The 19,797-nt window shown below is 41.7% G+C and overlaps 1 protein-coding gene across 2 annotated transcripts in view; it reads right to left on the bottom strand.

Moving 5' to 3' along the window:
* Positions 1-15,781: 15,781 nt before the first annotated feature.
* The window catches only part of crsp7 (cofactor required for Sp1 transcriptional activation, subunit 7), a 169,559-nt gene continuing 165,543 nt past the window's right edge, over positions 15,782-19,797 (bottom strand). For both annotated transcript variants that reach the window (XM_063032571.1, XM_063032572.1), the window contains exon 3: positions 15,782-19,066. In XM_063032571.1, coding sequence (XP_062888641.1) covers positions 17,276-19,066 — 1,791 coding nt within the window. In that variant the 3' untranslated portion in view covers positions 15,782-17,275. The remainder of the gene's footprint in view (positions 19,067-19,797) is intronic.

The following is a 19,797-nucleotide window of genomic DNA, read 5'->3' as shown; positions in this document are numbered from 1 at the left end:
ATTAAAGGATTTCGGAGGGCAACGGGAAGATCGATGGCGTCAGCTCACCTGAAGACTCAAATATCTCCCTCTCTCTCTCTCCATCACTACTCAACTAAATACATCGATCTGAACGGAACGTTCCTCATCATCGTAAGACTATTTATTTACCCCTAGACTTGAAAAAGCTTGATTTTCATATATTTCCACACTTACTGATATACTTACTTAGATGTAATCATTGCTAATCTGTTTGATTTTTCCGCATTTATTTTACTGTATTGCGCAGTTACTAATAGCAATACTGGACTCCAAAGTGTTTTCCATTTCTGCTGGTTCTTTAACCCGTCATGAAGTACGTGCCAAATTCAACATGTTGATCCTTTCCATTTTTTAAATAGATGTAGCATAGGAAGCATACAATTGAGATGCATCACAGCTTGGTATGGTAACTGCACTGCCCAAGACACAAGAAATTACAAAGCTGTGGACACAACTCAGTCCATCACAAAAACCTAGCCCTTGACTCAGTCCACACTTCCTACTGCTAAGGATCTAACATAATCAAAGATCCCTCCCACCTGGCCATTCTCTCTTTTTCCCCCTTTCCTTCAAAAGAAGATGAATAACACTCCTCCCTGTTTAACATAGAACCCAACTTGAAATAGAATACTTCTCAACTATCTACACAATATACAACTACCACACAGCACAGTAAATTTTAAATTGACCTATTCAGGCCTAAAAATTTAACCTCTGTGAAGCATTTCTTACTCTTGTGGAATAATGTCTTTCATGGCAAGAGGGATCACTCTGGTAGGTAAGACTAGTGGCTATGAAAACAATCTCAGGTTCCAGGGCTTCCACCATAGTGGTTGTAGGAGTTGACCCTGGGACTGTAGGAAGTGCAGGCAAGATGGCACCAGCGAATAACTATTCCTTGGGCGATATCTCCCAGATAACAAATCTCTTCAATTATTTCACTTTTCCAACATCTTTTATTTGTTTTTTTTTGTCTTGTTTGTGTTATGGAAACTGTTTGAGCCTGTGATGTACAGTCTGGAACTTGACCGAAGGATCTAATGCTATGCTGTGTCTGGAGAGCTGCCTTGTGGAGATTAGATGTGGGGCTGAGAAGTACAGGGAACACAAACTGACTTGTGAAAAAGACCAGAGACAAGGCCACTTATAGGAGGTTTGTCAGGCAAGTTTTGTTTTATATAGAGTTGTCTTCCTGACAGAATGAGGAAGATCGAAGCATTGAGGTGAATGTAGAGGGGGTCAGCGATCGCTCCTGATGGGGGCCACTAGGGAAACAACAATCAGCAGCCAAATCGGTGTGTTCTTTTTACAGAAGGACTGAGTTTGTGTGTACGCAGTTGAAAAGACGTTTCTGATAAGCTGAGATTTATGTGATTATTACACTTCTTTATGTTGGTTTCCTTCAGCTTTTAAGTGTTTTCTTTCTTATAGCCAATTGTCAGGTGGGTGAAGAGTTTATTTGTGTGTGTGTGTGTGTGTGTGTGTGTGTGTGTGGTGGGTGTTGAGGGGTCTTGATGCTACTGTCGCTGTACTTTTTGAGTGAGGGAGTTGGAGATTGTTATTGTTGCTGTTTTCTTCCTGCGGGTCACTGGTTTAGGGATTGTTATTGTTGCTGTTTTTTGGCACGTGAGGGGGTCTAGGATGGTTATTGTCATTTTTTTCTGTGGGGAGGGGGAACTTGATGCTATTGTCGCTGTTTTTTTCTGTGGGGAGAGGGGTGTGTGATTTTGGGGTCTGAAAGTTTTGTTTCTTTTTTTTGTGCTGGGGTGGGGGGAAGAGTTGATGTCTTTTCTTTCATAATCTCCATGGTCTTTCTGTATTTCATTGCTATCTGGAAAAGACAAATATCAGAGTTGTATTGTACAGGTATACTTTAACAATAAGAATGAACATTTGAATCTTTGAGGTAGTTCTGACATCTCTGGCCACCTTTCTTCTCGAACAATTGACTCCACTCTCTTCAGCTGATCATGTGTTAACTCCAGATGATAGCAGATGTAATCTCCACTCGATTGGGGAGTGGTCCAGTTCTGTCTCTTTCCGAGTACCCACTTCTGATCACCTCTGTAGTCCCTTGCCAGGACTGCTTGTCCAGGAGTAAAACATCAAATCACCTTGTTTGAGGAGCTCCCAATATGTCTCAGCTGTTTGTCCTGCATACTGCTTCTGAGATTGGGTTTGAGGAGATGCAAGCATGAATGCGAGGAACGACCCAGGAATAGCATAGCTGGTGAGTTGTTGGTTGTGGGATGTGCTGCATTACAATCCGCGAGAAGGAATTTGATGAGCTTTTGGTTCATTGTTAGCATTGTGTGTTCTGCTGACATTGCTCGTTGTGCATTCTTTAGACTCTGGATGAACCTTTCAGTGAAGCCATTTGTAGCTGGGTGCTACAGTGTAGATGAAATATGTCATATTTCATTCATTTTCAGGAATGATTGAAACTGTTCCCCCACAAACTCTAGTCCATTGTCATTTACTAAGTGTTCTGGAACACCACTCTTTGAGAAGAGGCTCTTCAACACAAGTGTGCAAGGCTGTAATGGAGACCATTGGGAACACTTCTTGCCACTTTGTAGCCACATCCACTCATACCAAGAAATTTGAGCCCATGAATGGTCCGGTGAAATCCACATGCATCTTCTGCCAGGGTGCCAGCCATTCCCATGGGCAGAAAAGCGCAGCCCTTGACATCTTCCAGCCATGTTGGTATCCCACACAGTGCATGGCAAGCTGCTCAATTTGCTGATCTCTATTCCAGGCTACCAGTCAAAGCTTCGAGCCTATACTTTCATTTTAACTACCTTGCTCTCAGTGTCAGTAAGACCAAAGAATCGATTGTGGTCTTCAGAAAGGTCTGGTGGGAACACACACCAGACCACAGAGGGATCAGCAATGGAAAGATGAGCAATTTCAAGTTCCTGGGTGTCAACATCTCTGAGGTTCTATCCTGGGCTCAGTATATCGATGCAGTTACAAAAAAGCATGACAATGGCTATATTTGATTAGGAGTTTGAGATGATTTTGTACGTCAGCAAACACACTCACAAATGTCTACAGTTGTACTGTGAAGAGCATTCTAACTGACTACATCACTGTCTAGTACAAGGATGGGCACTGTACAGGATCGAAATAAGTTGCAACGAATTGAGAATTCAGTCAGCTCCATTATGGGCACTAACCTTACCACCAGACCATCTTCAGAGAGCGACGTCTCAAAAGGGCAGCATCGATCATTAAGAACCCCTGCACCCGGAATATGCCCTCTTCTCATTGCTAACATCAGGGAGGAGGTACACGAGTCTGAAGGTACACACAATGATTCAGGAATAGCTTCTTCTCCTCTGCCATCAGATTTCTGAATTGATGTTGAACCCACGAACACTATCTCATTACTTTTTTTTCTCTTTTTGCACTTTAATAAATTTTACAGTATTTTAGTATTTTTATTATGTGTTGTGATGTACTGCTGCCATATAACAACAAATCTCAAATATCATAGCATCGGCCAGTGATATTAAACCTAATTCCCTTCCTTGATGGTAGCAATGAGGAGACTGGGTGATGGGGTTCCTTCTTGAGGTCCCACCTTTTGAAGATGTCCTTGATGCTGGGGAGGCTATTGCCCATGATGGAGCTGGCTGAGTTTACTACTTTCTGCAGCTTTTTTTTCCAACCCTGGCAGTGGCCCCTCCATAGCACGCGGTGAAGCAACCAATTAGAATGCTCTCCGTGGTACACCTATAGAAACTTGTAAGTGCCTTTGGTGACATATCAAGTCTCCTCAACTTGACTTGATGGAGCTTCCCAATCTGTAACTTTATCACGATGAACATTGACTTTTCTAACTTCCGCTAATGCCTCACCTTCCCCTCGTACCCCATCCGCTATTTATTTATATACACGTATTCTTTCTCTCTCTCTCCTTTTTCTCCCTCTGTCCCTCTGACTATACCCCTTGCCCATCCTCTGGGTTTTCCCCCCTCCCCCTTTTCCTTCTCCCCAGGCCTCCTGTCCCATGATCCTCTCGTATCCCCTTTGCCAATCACCTGTCCAGCTCTTGGCTCCATCCCTCCCCCTCCTGTCTTCTCCTGTCATTTTGCATCTCCCCCTCCCCCTCACTTTCAAATCTCTTACTAACTCTTCCTTCAGTTAGTCCTGACGAAGGGTCTCGGCCTGAAATGTTGACTGTACCTCTTCCTAGAGATGCTGCCTGGCCTGCTGCGTTCACCAGCAACTTTGATGTGTGTTGCCTGTAACTTTATACTCATTTTTGGTATATTATGTCTTCACTTTTGTTTTTATAGTGATTTCCCCTTTCAGCCACAGTTGCATCACCCTCCCTTTAGAATAGTTGTTTATCGTTGGAATGTATTTCTCCTGCACCTTCTGCAACTGCTAGAAACTCCTGCAATTGCTCTTCTGCCACCATTGCTGTAGGGATCCCCTTTCAACCAGCTTTGGCCAGCTTCTTTCTCACGTCAACACTCACAACACGCTGCAGGAACTCAGCAGGTCGGGCAGCATCTGTGGAAACGATCGGTCGATGTTTCGGGCCGGAACCCTTCCTCAGGACTGTAGAGGGAAGGGGCAGAGGCCCTATAAAGAAGGTGGGGGGAGGGTGGGAAGGAGAAGGCTGGTAGGTTCCAGGTGAAAAACCAGTAAGGGGAAAGATAAAGGGGTGGGGGAGGGGATAGGCAGGAAAGGTGAAGAAGGAATAGGGGAAAACACAAAGGGTAGTAGGAGGAGGCGGAACCATGAGGGAGGTGGTAGGCAGCTGGGGGAGGGGCAGAGTGACATAGGGATACAGGGAGGGAGGGGGAGGGAATTACCGGAAGTTGGAGAGTTCTATGTTCATACCAAGGGGCTGGAGACTACCTAGATGGTATATGAGATGTTGCTCCTTCTCGCTCATGTCTCTGTAATTCCCTTTACTCCACTTTAATACTGATACATCTGACTTTAAGCTTCTCTCTCTCAAACTGCAGGATGAATTCTATGCAATATGCACACAAAATTCTGGAGGAAACCAGCAGATCTGGCACCATCTATAGAAATGATTAAACAGTTAATATTTCAGGCCAAGACCCTCTACAGGACTGGAAAGGCAGGGGTAAGATACCCCTTTATTGTGCTAAGGAGGACTAGCCAGAAGATGATGAAGGCAGGTAAGTGGGAAAGGGGCTGGAGAAGGAGGAATCTGATAGGGGAGGAGCGTGGATCATGGAAGAAAGGGAAGGAGGAGCATCGGCGAGGAGGGAATAGGCGGGTGAGGAGAAGAGGTAAGAGGCCAAAGTGGGGAATAGAATTGGAGGGAAGGGGAAGGATGGAGAGGAGAAATTGATGTTCATGCTATCAGGTTGGAGGCTAGCCAGATGATCTGTTGCTACTCCACCCTGAGACTAGCCTCCTTGTGGCAGAAGAGGCGGCATTCAGAATGGGAATTGGGATAGGAACTAAAACGGTTGCCTACCGGGAAATTCTGGTCTTGGAGGATGGAGCAGAGGTCCTTGATAAAGCAGTCCCTCAACTTATGGTGTGTTTTGCCAATGCAGAGGAGGCCGCATCCGGGGCATCAAATTCAGTAGACAACCCCAACAGATTAGCACATGAAGTGTTGTCTCACTTAGAAGGATGTTTGGGGCCCTGAATGGAAGTAAATGGCAGGTGTAGCATTTCTGTCACTTGCAGGGGTATGTTCCCGGATGGAGATTTGTGGGGAGGGTTGAATGGACAAGGGAATCATAGAAGGCATGATACCTGCGGAAAGCAGGGAGTGAGGGAGGGGAGGTAAAGATGTGCTTGGTGGTAGGATCCCATTGAAGACACAACTCCATATAAAAAAAACACTTGCCTCACAAACCAACTATAAACTTTCCCCCTCTCATCTTGAAAACTATGCCCTCTGGTGTTTGATATTTCCACTCTGTGGTTGGGGGAGGGGGAGACTACCTACCAAATGTATACCTTTCTTATCAACTATTGATTTACTCATCAATGTCCTACTTGAACTGAGCTTTTCATGTTATATGTCAATGATTTGGATGATGGATTTGATGGCCATGTGGACAAGATTGTGGACAATATGATGATAGGTGGAGGGGTAAGTAGTTTGAGGAAGCAGGGAGACCGCAGAAGGACTTAGATCGGGAGAATGGACAAAGAAGTGGCAGATGGAATACAGTGTCAGGAAGTGTATGGTAATGAACTTCGGTAAAAGGAATAAAAGTGTAGAATATTTTCTAAATGGGGGAGAAAAGTTTAAAACCAGAGGTGCAAAGGAACTTGGGAGTCCTTGTGCAGAATTTCCTAAAGGTTAGCTTGCAAGTTAGGTTGGTGGTAAGGAAGGCAAATGCAACGTTAGCATTCATTTTGAGAGGACTAGAATATTAGAGCATGGATATCATGCTGAGGCTTTATAGGGCATTTGTCAGACCACAGGGAATATTGAGGGCAGTTTTGACCCCCTTATCTAAGAAAAAATTGTGCTTGCATCAAAGTCCAGAGGAGGCTCATGAGCAGTGTTCCCTCTAAGATGTGAACTGAAATGCTCCAGCACATATAGCCTTTGTTGCCATGCAACTGGAGATCCCTTTTATATAATGTTAGTATAATTTTGAAATCTGTTAATATAATTGAGAAATGCCCCATAATTATGTTAACAATTATAATCCATAAATTTTCTAAATAATAAATGTCTAGTCAAAACATAATACTTTTGCCATTGGGCCTGTCAGCTGTTTTGACTACCTGACGTTGTTTACTTGTGTTGTGAGTTGTGGCGTATGATTGACGTGCGCACTACAAAATAAAGTTTAACGTGCTGTGGAGTTTTCAGGCCACGTACACACTTCCTGCTCAGAGTAATGATTGGTCCACCAGCTGTAAAAAAAAATTTGAAGGAACATTGTGCATGGGAGTGGTTCCCAGGAATGAAAGAGTTAACATACGAAGAACATTTGATAGCTCTGGGCCTGTATTCACTCAATCTTTGAAGAATGAGGGGGCAATGACTCATGCCGGTGATAATAAAACTGATTCTGATTCAATCTCATTGAAACCTATCGAATACTGGAAGGCCAAGATAGTGGATGTGTAAGAGGTTGTTCCCTAGTGGATGAGCCTAAGACCAGAGGTACAGCCACAGAATAAATGGATGCCAAATTAGAACATAAGGAGGAATTTCTTTAGCCAAAGGGCAGTGAATCTGTGGAATTCATTGCCACAGATAGCTATGGAGGCCAAGTCATTGAGTAAATTTAATAGGTTCCTGATTAGACAGGGTGTCAAAGGTGATGGGGAGAAGGCAAGAGAATAGGATTGAGGGGGATAATAAATCAGCCACAATGGAATGGCGGAACAGACTCAATGGACCAATTCTGCTTCGACATCTTATGGTCTTAAGAACATAGAATAGTACAGCACAGTACAGGCCCTTTGGCCCACAATGTTGTGCTGACCCTCAAACCCTGCTTCCCATATAACCCCCCACCTTAAACTCCTCCATATTCCTCTAGTAGTCTCTTAAACTTCACGAGTGTATCTGCCTCCACCACTGACTCAGGCAGTGCATTCCACACGCCAACCACTCTCTGAGTAAAAAACCTTCCTCTAATACCCCCCTTGAACTTCCCACCCCTTACCCTAAAGCCATGTCCTCTTGTATTGAGCAGTAGTGCCCTGGGGAAGAGGCTCTGGCTATCCACTCTATCTAGTCCTCTTAATATCTTGTACACCTCTATCATGTCTCCTCTCATCCTCCTCCTCTCCAAAGAGTAAAGCTCTAGCTCTCTTAATCTCTGATCATAATGCATACTCTCTGAAACAGGCAGCATCCTGGTAAACCTCCTCTGTACCCTTTCCAATGCTTCCACATCCTTCCTGTAGTAAGACGACCAGAACTGGACACAGTACTCCAAGTGTGGCCTAACCAGAGTTTTGTTAAGTAGTTACATGTTTGAAAGAACAATTTCACTTAATGGATTCATGACATTTTTTTTGCAGGTATAAAATATCTAACTCATACTGGTCTTGCTGATATGCAAGTGTTACCTACAGTATTGAATTCACTCTCCGCAATATATACCCGTATTTGACATTTTTAACCTACAATTTCTCTTACAGCCTCAAGTGGCCAGTGGTGGTATTCATTTGTTTAATACTTTGTTAGCCCTGTTGATGTATGTAGCACATTCAATCTGAGCAGCTGCCTCGATCACACCTATAGCCACCATCTATCGCATATCCCAGACAACAGAGACCAAAAGACAGAAATTCAGAAAAGCTTTCCACATAACAAGTGAACACTTCATAAACATAATGGTAGTTTCATGTGAAGAAATCAGTAAATTCTTCTAAAATTCATCTTTATTTTCACATGTGGTTAAATAAATGCTGTAAAACATACAAAAGGTAAACGTGTGTGTTGACTATCTCTCACACAGTAAATTTCAGATCTATGCCATATTGCCTTCATTGTATCACAGCAGTAACTAAATTTACAAATATTTTTAAGGCTGTAAAATGCTTTTGGATGTCCTGAGATCACGAAAGAAACCATATAAATGCAAATGATTCTTCCCTTAAGTTTAGCTCGTCATCAACGAGAAATATTTGACTTTGTCTAATATCAAAGCTCTCTTAATGTAAATGCATTTGACCAAATTCTCACAGGTCTGATTACAGTTTGTGTTTGGCCACAGTATTTCTGGCAAGAGGGAGAATGAGAATGTTTTGTCATCTCTGATGACACTCCTGTTCCAAGTATCCTGAAGGGAGTTTGGCTAGCAAAAAAAAACAGGAATTCTGCTCAAAAAGATCATTTCTGAGACAACCCAACAACTTAATAACTCTCAAGTCAAATGCTGTAGTTTCTAAAACAATTTCACTGTTTACAAATATGCCCATTTAGATGTTCCTTCAAAGGCTCTTCTATTACAGGTGGTCTCATACCTCAGAGCAGCAAAGGACCCAAGTGTTTCTTTTTGTGTTCAGGATCTCTAAATGGAGATTTCTTGAAATGAAAATGGGGCCAGAACAGTCTTCCTATTTTATTTTCCTATCTTTATGACATATCGAATAGCATTTTAATATATTGTCGCTGTGAAAAAAATTAGATAACTATGTAGAAATCAAAGAATATCAAACAAATTTCAAGTTTCTACTGGAAACTATCTTTGGAGTTCTTGTAGATAATTTGCAACACAGAAACAGGGCAGTCCTTTCATCTAACATGTGTATTTATGGTCCACACAATGTTATCTTTTTCCTTCATTAAAAAACATCACATCCTTCTGTTTTCTTCTCTAATCAAGTACTTACCTACCTTCAGCTGAAACGTAGAAGCACCTCATCTACACGATGTGGTTCCACATTCTAAGTATATTTCTGGAAGAATTATCTCCTGTACCCCTTGTTGACTTATTAGTGACCACGTTATGCATTAACCAATTTCCCCCGGGATCAATAAAGTATGACTATGACTATATGATCCTTAATTAAACTCTTTTTTAGAACATATTCTAGATTTACCTTTATCAAACTTTTATAAAGACATTATCCTTAGTTTCTAAAACAATTGGGATTGCATCTACAATTTTGTTGTTCTTTCCTCTGTAGCTACAACCCAATTTAGAAGGATCCTGGTAGATCTTGTCAACTGCATTTAAATTGCTTTTGTAACATGGTACCAAGGAAACTTGACAATTAATCACACAGTTATGAAAGATGATACACAGTGCAGTAATGCTTGAGTAACCTCAACAAAAGATATCTAAAAATGCACACTTATTGCTAAATAACCAGTAACTTTATTTTTTCTTCCAATTCTTAATGAATTCCCTGTAATAATTTTCAAAGCCAACTTCACTTTGTCTTGGCCAAGGACTATCAAGACGGGTAGCTTTCTTAATCTTAACTGTGTAAGTCCTGTTGAACACTTACAAATGACTAAATGGAGAACTTTTCTTACAGAAAAATACTTATCTCTGCCTCTAAAGAATGCATGGGAAGACGGAGTACCCTGTTCCGAATAAAATAAAATGCAAAAGCTGGAAATCTGAAAGAAAAACAAAATGCTGGAAGCACTGAGTAGGTCAGGCAACTGTGGAAAGCGTTATTTTATATTTTCAGTTAAGTTTCAGCCTACTGTGAGTACTGAAAACTAGAACTTTAATAAGTGACATTTTGATCCTATCCAAAATTTACATTTGAAAAGGCTGCAAAAAGAAATTTACTCAGCTTTAAAAAAAGCCAGTGAGATACAGGGTGGTATCATTGATATTGTTTAAGTAGCTGATACCTACATTTAAAAATATTACTGCAAATGCTGAAACAAAAACAAATAACACACATAAAAATTGCTGGTGAACGCAGCAGGCCAGGCAGCATCTCTAGGAAGAGGTACAGTCGACGTTTCAGGCCGAGACCCTTCGTCAGGACTAACTGAAGGAAGAGTGAGTAAGGGATTTGAAAGTTGGAGGGGGAGGGGGAGATGCAAAATGATAGGAGAAGACAGGAGGGGGAGGGGAGAAGACAGGAGGGGGAGGGATGGAACCAAGAGCTGGACAGGTGATTGGCAAAAGAGATATGAAAGGATCATGGGACAGGAGGTCCGGGGAGAAAGACAAGGGGGGGGGGACCCAGAGGATGGGTAAGAGGTATATTCAGAGGGACAGAGGGAGAAAAAGGAGAGTACTTGCCCATCCTCTGGGTCCCCCCCCGCCCCTCGTCTTTCTTCCCGGACCTCCTGTCCCATGATCCTCTCGTAATCCCTTTTGCCTATCACCTGTCCAGCTCTTGGCTCTATCCCTCCCCCTCCTGTCTTCTCCTATCATTTTGGAACTCCCCCTCCCAAATCCCTTACTCACTCTTCCTTCAGTTAGTCCTGACGAAGGGTCTCGGCCTGAAACGTCGACTGCACCTCTTCCTAGAGATGCTGCCTGGCCTGCTGCGTTCACCAGCAACTTTGATGTGTGTTGCTTGAATTTCCAGCATCTGCAGAATTCCTGTTGTTTACAAAAACAAATAGATGTTTTAAATAATAAACAAGAGAAACTCCAAATGCTGGAAATCCAGAGCATCACACAGAATTGATGTTGGTTTTGTCCTCCTTGAAACAACAAGGGCTCCCTTCCTCACCATTGTTGCATTCACCCTCATCTCCATTTCCCGAACTTTCCACCTTTACCCAATCTTTCCACCACCTTAACAGGGATAGAGCTCCTCCTGTCCTCACTTACCATTTATGAGTCTGCACATCTCCAGAACTTCTGCCATCTCCAACGGGACCCTATCACCTAAAGTATCTTTACCACCCCCCACCCTCTCCGTAGGGATCAATCCCTCCATGATTTCCTTATTCATTCATCCTTCTCCCTGGCCATATCCCTACAAGCAGAAGTGTTATACCTGCCCATTTACCTTGTCCTTCATCTCCATTCTGGGCCCCGAACAGTCCTTCAAGATGAGGCAGCACTTCACCTGTGAATCTGTTGGGTCGTATGCCATGTCTGGTGCTCCCAATGCAGCTTCCTCTACATTGATGAGACCCGATGTAGACTGAGGGACCATTTTGTCAAACACCTTCTGGGTAGCCTCCAAACTGATGGCATGAAGGTCAATATCTCCTGTTTCTGGTAACCTTTCCCCATCCTGGCAACCCTCTTACCTCTTTTCTGCTCACATGTCCATCACATCCCTTTGCCCCTCACCTTTCCCTTTCTCCTATAGTCCACTCTCCTCTCCTATCAGACAACTTCTCCAATCCTTTATCTTTTCTACCTGTCACCTCCCAGCTAATTACTTCATCCCCTACCTCCTCTCAGGCTTTTCCAACTATCACCTTCCAGCTAGTACTACTCTTCCTCCCCCACCTTCTTCCCCCTTCCTTTCCCGTCCTGATGAGTGGTCCTCGCTGAAGCATCGACTGTTTACTCACTCCCACAGATGCTGCCTGACCTGCTGAGTTCCTACAGCATCTGTAGAGAAAGAATCAGTCTTAACATTTTATGTTAATTATCTTTTATTAGAAACGAGGAAGGTCAGTTTTTTTTTTAAAGATGCAGATATATTGTATTGGATGGAAGGCAGGAGCAACAAAATTCTGAATTTAAATAATCTTAAAACTCCTCTGGACAAAATATATTGTGTCTATCAGAAATTAAGAGAGAAGAACTTGAGAAATTCAGGAATAAAGGCAGACCATTGAGAATGATCCTTGAGAATGTTCTATGAGAAAGGAAATTATACACCAGTTAGCCTGACCATCATGGTTGGGAAGATGTTGGAGTCGATTGTTAAGGATGTGGTTTTAGGATACTTGGAGGCATATGATAAATTAGGTTAAAGTCAGCATGGTCTTCTTAAGGAAAAAACTGACTGATGAATCTATCAGAATTCTTTGAGGAAATATCGAGCAGGATAGACAAAGGGATAGGTGGATTTTGTACATTTGGATTTTTAGACCTTTGACAAGGTGCTGCAAGTGAGGTCCATGGTATTACAGGAAAAATATGAGTATGGGTAAAGCATTGGCTGATTGGCAGGAGGCAAAGAGTGGGAATAAAGGGAACCTTTCCTGATTAGCTGTCGGTGACTAGTGGTGCTCCGCAGGGGCCGGTGTTGGTACTGCTTCTTTTTATGCTACATATCAATGATTTGGATGACAGAATTGATGGCTTTGAGCCAAGTTTGCGGGTGATATGAAGGTAGGTGGAGGGGCAGGTAGCAGGGTGGCTGCAGAAGTACTCAGATAGAATGGGAAGAAAGATGGCAAATGGAATATGGTGTCAGGAAGTGTACGGTCATGCACTTTGGTAGAAGGAATAAAAGCACAGACTTTTCTAAACAGGGAAACAATTCAAAAAATCAGAGTTGCAAAGGGACTTGAGAATCCTCATACAGAATTCCTTTAAGGTTAATTTGCTGGATGAGTCACCAGTGAGGAAGGCATTCATTTCGAGAGGACTAGAATTTAAAAGCAAGGACATAGGTGAGGCCTCACTTGGAGTATTGTAAGCAATTTTTGGCCTCTTATTTAAGAAAGGCTGTGCTGACACTGGAGAGTGTTCAGAGGAAGTACACAAGAATGATTCTGGGAATGACAGGCTTATCGTATGAGGAGCGATTGATGGCTCTGGATCTTTACTCACTGCAATTTAGAAGAATGTGGTGGTGGGGGTAAATCTCATTGAAAGGTATTGAATGTTGAAAGGCTTAGACAGAGTGGATCTGGAGAGGATGGTGGGGGAGTTTAGTACCAGAGGGAACAACCTCAGAACAGACATCCATTTAGAATGGAGATGAGGAGGAATTTCTTTAGCCAGAGTGAATCTGCAGAACTTGTTGCCACAGGTAGCTGTGGAGGCCAAGTCATTGAGTGTATTTAAAGTGGCAGTTGATAGGTTCTTGATTAGTCAGGGTGTGAAAGGTTACAGGAAGGAGGCAGGAGAATAGGGCTGAGAAGGAATTTGTCATTCATGATGAAGATGCACAGCTGACTCGATGGGCCAAATTGAATAATCTGCTCTCAAGGCTCATGGAGATCACAGTTTGTGACCCAGCTCCACAAATAAGTCATTATCCTTCACAGCAAGATCCTCTCTATTTGCCCCATGCTCAACTTAATACCTTAAAATTTTTGAACAATTTATCCTAAATCATCTGAATTCCAGAGACTACAAAACCAGTTTGCATAACCTCTCAAAATTAATCAATTGAAGACAAGATAAAAGAATAGTGAATAGAGGTTACCATATATCCTCATAATAATGTTAATTGGAAACAAGGATTGAAAAGAAAGTAGTTTTGATGAAGAGAAACTGTTTACAAAGAGGCCTGGCAATCATTGAATCAGCTTGGGAGATGTAGTGCTTTAAAATTATATACTCTACCTGAAAGTGAAATGTAGCATTAGCTATATATAAAAAAAGGCTGGAGAGAAAAATTGAATAGATTTTTCAAAAAATGGTTAGGGATTATAGCTAATCTCCTTGTGTGCCATGTAAATTTGTTAATTCACTCTTTCTCAATTCCTCCCCTAAATCCCTATTATTGTCAGCTTCAGTCCTCACAGCTTAAAAAAAACTGCAATATTAATATTTACTTCTCTACTACGTGTCATTGAGTGCTCTTTTGATATTCACTCTATTTCGGACAAAAACCAGTTTGTTAACCAGTAACATCTTCCATCTTCAGTCTTAAGTCAAACAAGAGATGGAAGACCATAAAAGAAACCATCAATATTTGTGTCTATTTTAGGGAAGGGAATCATTATATTGAAATTCAAAACTCAATTGAGACATGCCAATTTACAGTATTTAGTAAATTCAATAGAAAATGAAACTACAGTGTTGGAACAGGCTGCTCTGTATCAAACAGTTTCCTCACAAAGATGCAACAAACCACTCATCACCAAAGGGATCTCCCGTGGCAAAAAAAAACCAAACTGAAACATCTGCTCTGCTGTTTGTGATGTATATAAATGACCTGGAAGAAAAGGGAGATGTGTGGGTTAGTAAGTCTGCAGGTGGAACGAAGATTGGCAGTATTGCAGAAAGATTAGAAGACTGGCAAAAAAACCACACTGGATATAAATAAATTACAGATATGGATGGAGAAATGGCAGATGGAGTTTAATCAGGTCAAATGTGAAGAGACAAAACACTGTTAAGGGCAAGATCTTCAGTCATGTTGATGAGCAAAGGGATCTTGGGGGTTCAATTTCATTGCTCCCTGAAAGTGGTTACACAGGTTGACAGGGTGATTAAAGCGGCATATGGCATGCTTGCATTTATTAGTCAAGGCATGAGTTTAGAAGTCAGGAAGTTATGTTGCAGCTTTATAAAACTAATTAGGCCACATCTGGAGTATTACATACAGTTATGGTCACCCCATTGTAGGAAGGATGTTGAGGTTTTGGAAAGGGTGCTGAAGATTTTTATCAGGATGCTACCAGGATTCAAGGGCATGTGCTATAATTAAAGGATGCACAAACTTGGGTTGCTTTCTCTGAGCAATGGATGCTGAGGAGAGATTTGATAGAGGTTTATAAGATTATGGAAGGCATAGATAGAGTAGACAGACAATATCTTTTCCAAGGGTTGAAATGTCTCTTATCAGAGGGCATGAATGTAACGTGAGAAGGGTAATTTTAAAGGAGATGTGAGGGGCAAGTTTTGTTTGTTTGTTTGTTTTTAAACACAGAGTGGTGGGTACCTGGAATGATAGTAGAGGCAAATACATTAGGGACTTTTAAGAGTTGTTTAGATAGGCACATGAATCTGGGGAAAATGAAAGGATATGGACATCATGTAGGCAGAAGAGATTAGTTAGCTATTTGATTACTAATTTAATTGGTTTGGCACAACAATGGGGGCTGAAGGGCCTGTTCCAGCACTGAACTGTTGTATGTTCAATGAAATGGACATGATTGAGCTCTAACATGACTCAATGCCAACATTTTAAGAAATTATGTAATTAAAGTAATTCCAGGGACAGGACAGTAACAGAATCAAAATGAAAAGCATTGAAGCTTTAAAATATCAGTGGGAAGATGAATAACAAACAAATTTGACTGCTTACCCTATTAAAACTGAAGGACTGAATCAGATTTGTGTCTCGGGTGCCCCATTAGGTTTTGTTTACCACTAAGATAGCTTTATAACTGGAACTAAACCTATTCACAGTTTTAGTATGAATAACTAGATGACTTGTTAACTGATTACCTACCTAGCTCTGGTTGTATAGACCACCAGTAACATATCATTCAAGTACAATGGATGGAATACAGAATTTTACTAAATTACTGTTCAGCACCACTCAGACCTCTAAAACATGAGAACGGGTGCCTTTTAATTAGAGGTTGAAACAGGAACAAGAACAATGCAACTAAAGTTCGGACCAGCAATGTCACAAAAAATTAACTTGACATGTTCACATTCATGTCTATTCAGATGAATCCACTTCAGAATTAAATACAGCATTGATCATCTGTTCGAGAGGTGATTTTTGCAAGTATAATTTCATCAGAGAAGTCATTTTGAATAAAAGGGGGCAAACTTCTGTGCAAATTTTTTTTATTGTTTCCACATTTATATCACAATGTGTCCACTTAAAAGGACCAAATAGCAAAGTCATTCCTTCTGTATTGTGCAGAACACAGAAGTCTAATTTCTGTACATTCACTAAGGCTTCTTGTTTTGCAGTTGTGGTATGATGGATTCCATAAGGCAAACAATATCTAAAGGAATGGTAACAAGTATATCTCCAGCATACAAACGATTCCTTTTGAAATTTTGTGATTTGTAAATCAACTTCTCACAGTACAAAGTTGCAAACTAGTAGCACCCTCTTTATTTTGTCCACTTTGAGATTTGGGGAAGTGAGAACATTTGTAGAGATCAAGCAAGAGAGCAAAGCAGAGAACAAAATTACATTGTTAATGTTTGAATTTTGTAAGGTGGCTAAAAAACTCATTTTTGACTTAGTAAAATAGATTTCTTTTCAAACATTTTTAAACCTAAATTATGAAGACCCAAGGATTTTATTTTAAACAGAAGATGACAGCAACTACCAGCATGTGAAGACCTTTGGAATGTTTGGTATGACATGGTACTGTGCAAACATTCACAGTCTGACTTGATTTTCACGATAAAAATTATGCTCAAAAAATGTGAGTAAATAAGAGAAACCTACAGTTTTTGCACATTTGTCTCACTGCCAAATTAAAGTGTTTTGTTTTTTTTTTAAAAAAGAAATAAAATAAATAGATGTATACTTTTTAAGGTAACATTATTCATTTAGTTTGGATGCCACATAAAGCTCCTGTAACTGCCCCAAAGACCATCTCCAGCCTATTGTCAAGTGCTGGATCCTTTATCAAACCTCAACTTTCTTCCACAAACTGTTCCTCACTAAGCTTGTCGACCACCCATTAAAACCTGTCCCAATCCCTAAGGGGAGTTGCATATACATCAGAACTAACCATTCTTTCCTTTTTCTTTCTCAAACTCCTCCTGTGCTTCTTTCCCTCCTTTGCAATTTTGGTTAAAACACTGATAGCAGCAAACTGCAGAAGAGAGGGTACTGGGGTTGGGTGGGGGCAGGGGTTCTTACACCGATGGGCTGAGAATTAGAACCTTCAGAACTGTATCTTGCAACCCTGATATATTTGCTCATCTTTAGTAAGTGGGAACCACTTGTTTACCATCAGATGATCTTAAACCTTAAAAGCAAGCCAAATGGGCACTAATGCTCAGTCCAGACAGACATATGGCAGTATATGCAGCTGTCCCTGATCACCTTGAGGGTCCAAAGATATGCCCTGCGTCCAATCATACCAATTGCCCTGGTTGTCCCAGCAACCATTCACACCAGCCCAGTGTTGCTCATGTATTCGCTGAACATCTGAGTCTTTGATCGCTCTACTGACCCCAGGAAGTTCTGAGGGAGTGTCTGTAGGTATCAATACATGGACCTCACGGGCCTCTGTGCTAGTGCTATACCTGTGGCTTTCGTGCTGTAGAAATTCAACAATGTGACCTCCGGGTGGCTGCACTCCAGAGGACGAAAGGAGGCAGCTCTGTCTCGATAAGTATGATTGAATAATTTCATTTTTTGATAATTCTTTCCAGTTAGTTTGATCTAAAGTAGTTTGCAAGTTTACTCTCTGTTCTTGGACCACTTCAGTGGTTCGATGGGGCTCAGCTGGAACTGAGCTTTCAGCCTGAGATGAATCCTTATGTATTAAAGGTTTGATCTGTCCTGTAGCAGGATCAAATGTAATTCTACGTTCTTTCAACCGTACAGGCTTTACACTTTCATCCTTAACTTGTCCATCTAAGTTCACCTGATAGTCTCTGGGCCTGTATTTTTTCTTGGATGACTTTTTGTTATCGTGACCAAAGAAGGAACACTCACTAGCAGGCAAGTCTCCCATAACAGCATCCAAGTCAAGATTCTGCAAGGATTCTCCGCGATGTGAAGTTGATGAATTAGGACTATGTGAGGAATACACCAAGTCCTGCGGCTGTGGGGAAGAATGGTGCTGAAGTTGGTTTTCAACAAGAGTCTCTGAACCAGGTGTCTCTACTAGCCGATCTAAGAGGCTTTCAGTCTCTGTTAGGTGTAAGCTTTTTACCTGGGATGGCAGAGGTGGTGTTGCAGCTGCCTGCAATACAGGAGATGACATCTGAACATGTTTCTTGGGCAGGTGAGACACTGTCCTGTCAGAATCAGTACCTGCTTGAGCCAAAGTCCCTGTAAAGCTCTGAGAAGGACTAGCAATAGAGCCCTTGGGTGCATATGTTGAGGAAGGTTTGGCTGGCATTTCCTGTTTAAGAGTCCTTGGGCTAAATGATTGACAGCGTGGGCTACTGGGTCGATAACGCCCCACAGGATCATCAGTTTTTCCATGTTGCTGTAGAATAGCAGTCTTTAGCAACGTGGAAGTGCTAGGGTTTCTTACAAGACCTGGAGAACTGGTATGTGGTTTCACAGCATTGACTGGTATCTTGCTATGCTTGTCATTTTCATAAGGTGCCTGAGGGTCTGTTCGGCTTTTATCTGGGACTGCATGGGTGTTTGAAGGTATTGTGTCAGGAGGGCTTGGGAAGTTTTCAGGACTGCTGCGGATTCCATTGCTTGGTGGTGATGTAGAGTTCTGCAACTGTTCACTATTGTGCTTTGGGACTTTGGATGGTGGCCCCTTCATACCATCCCCTTTCCGTTTCCGAATACCCTGCTTGTCACCAAAGAGAGAGTAGGACTTGTGCACATCGTTCTTATTTTTCAGATCTGGTACCGGCTTGGCCCCTCCGACAGCAGTGCTGGTGGCCAAAGATGGCAAGTCATGCTTGAAAGCATGTGCTCCCCCATTAGCTGAACCAGGGGAATTGGACAGTGCTCTGGGCACAGACTCGATCTGCCCGACAGGCTCAACCAGCAATTTTTGCCAACTCCTTAGCAGTTTCTTGGCACGCTTTGCAAGCTCCTCATTCTTGGTCTTCTTCCGTACATCATTGATGAGTTTCCCCAGCCTCGTTTCCTGGAAGGGCAAAGAACTGGACGTTAGCAAGTAAAGGCTTGAATAACTACGCATACATAATTTAACAAGAATTCTATCATTCCTTTTACTCTCTTTTTCAGACTTCTCATGAAAAGTTAAGAGTAAGCATTTTTTTCTTTAGAAATCAGTAAGCACTCTTTGCAGCCAAAGGTCTCAACCATTCTAGCCTCTTAGCTGCTTATCAACTCCCCTTCTCTATCAGATTCCTTCCTCACCAGCCCTTTATCTTTCCTACCCACCTATCACTTTCTAGCTATCATCCTTCCCGTTCCCCCACTTTTTTTTATTCTGGCATCTTCCCTGCTTCCTTTCCAGTCCTGAAAAAGGGCCTTGGCTTGACATGTTGACTTTTATTCATTTCCATAGAGGCTGTCTGACCTGTTGAGTTCCTCCAGCATTTTGTGTGTGTTAACTTGCAATTATTGTCAAAATGCCATCAGACTCAGTACACTGGTCAAGCCCTTTTAGTTGGTTACTTCAATTTATTTTTGTCTTGAAATTACACATCTTTGAATAATCTGTAACAATTTCATTGTCCATCTTATATTTGAGAAATAGAAATGAAACCTTGTATCCTTTTGTCATCCTTTGCACCTCTTTTCTCTGTCTACATTGAGGAATGTGATATTTTTATGAATAAAGCAGTTTTCTTTTATGTTAAGAAAGCCAATCCTTCACAAACAGTCTCAGACAATGCACAGTATATTTGC

This window comes from Mobula hypostoma, chromosome 24, assembly GCF_963921235.1.
Source record: "Mobula hypostoma chromosome 24, sMobHyp1.1, whole genome shotgun sequence".
NCBI classification, from domain to species: domain Eukaryota; kingdom Metazoa; phylum Chordata; class Chondrichthyes; order Myliobatiformes; family Myliobatidae; genus Mobula; species Mobula hypostoma.
The sequence above is the reverse complement of the archived record's forward strand: the minus strand, read 5'-3'. Positions and strand labels throughout refer to the sequence as shown.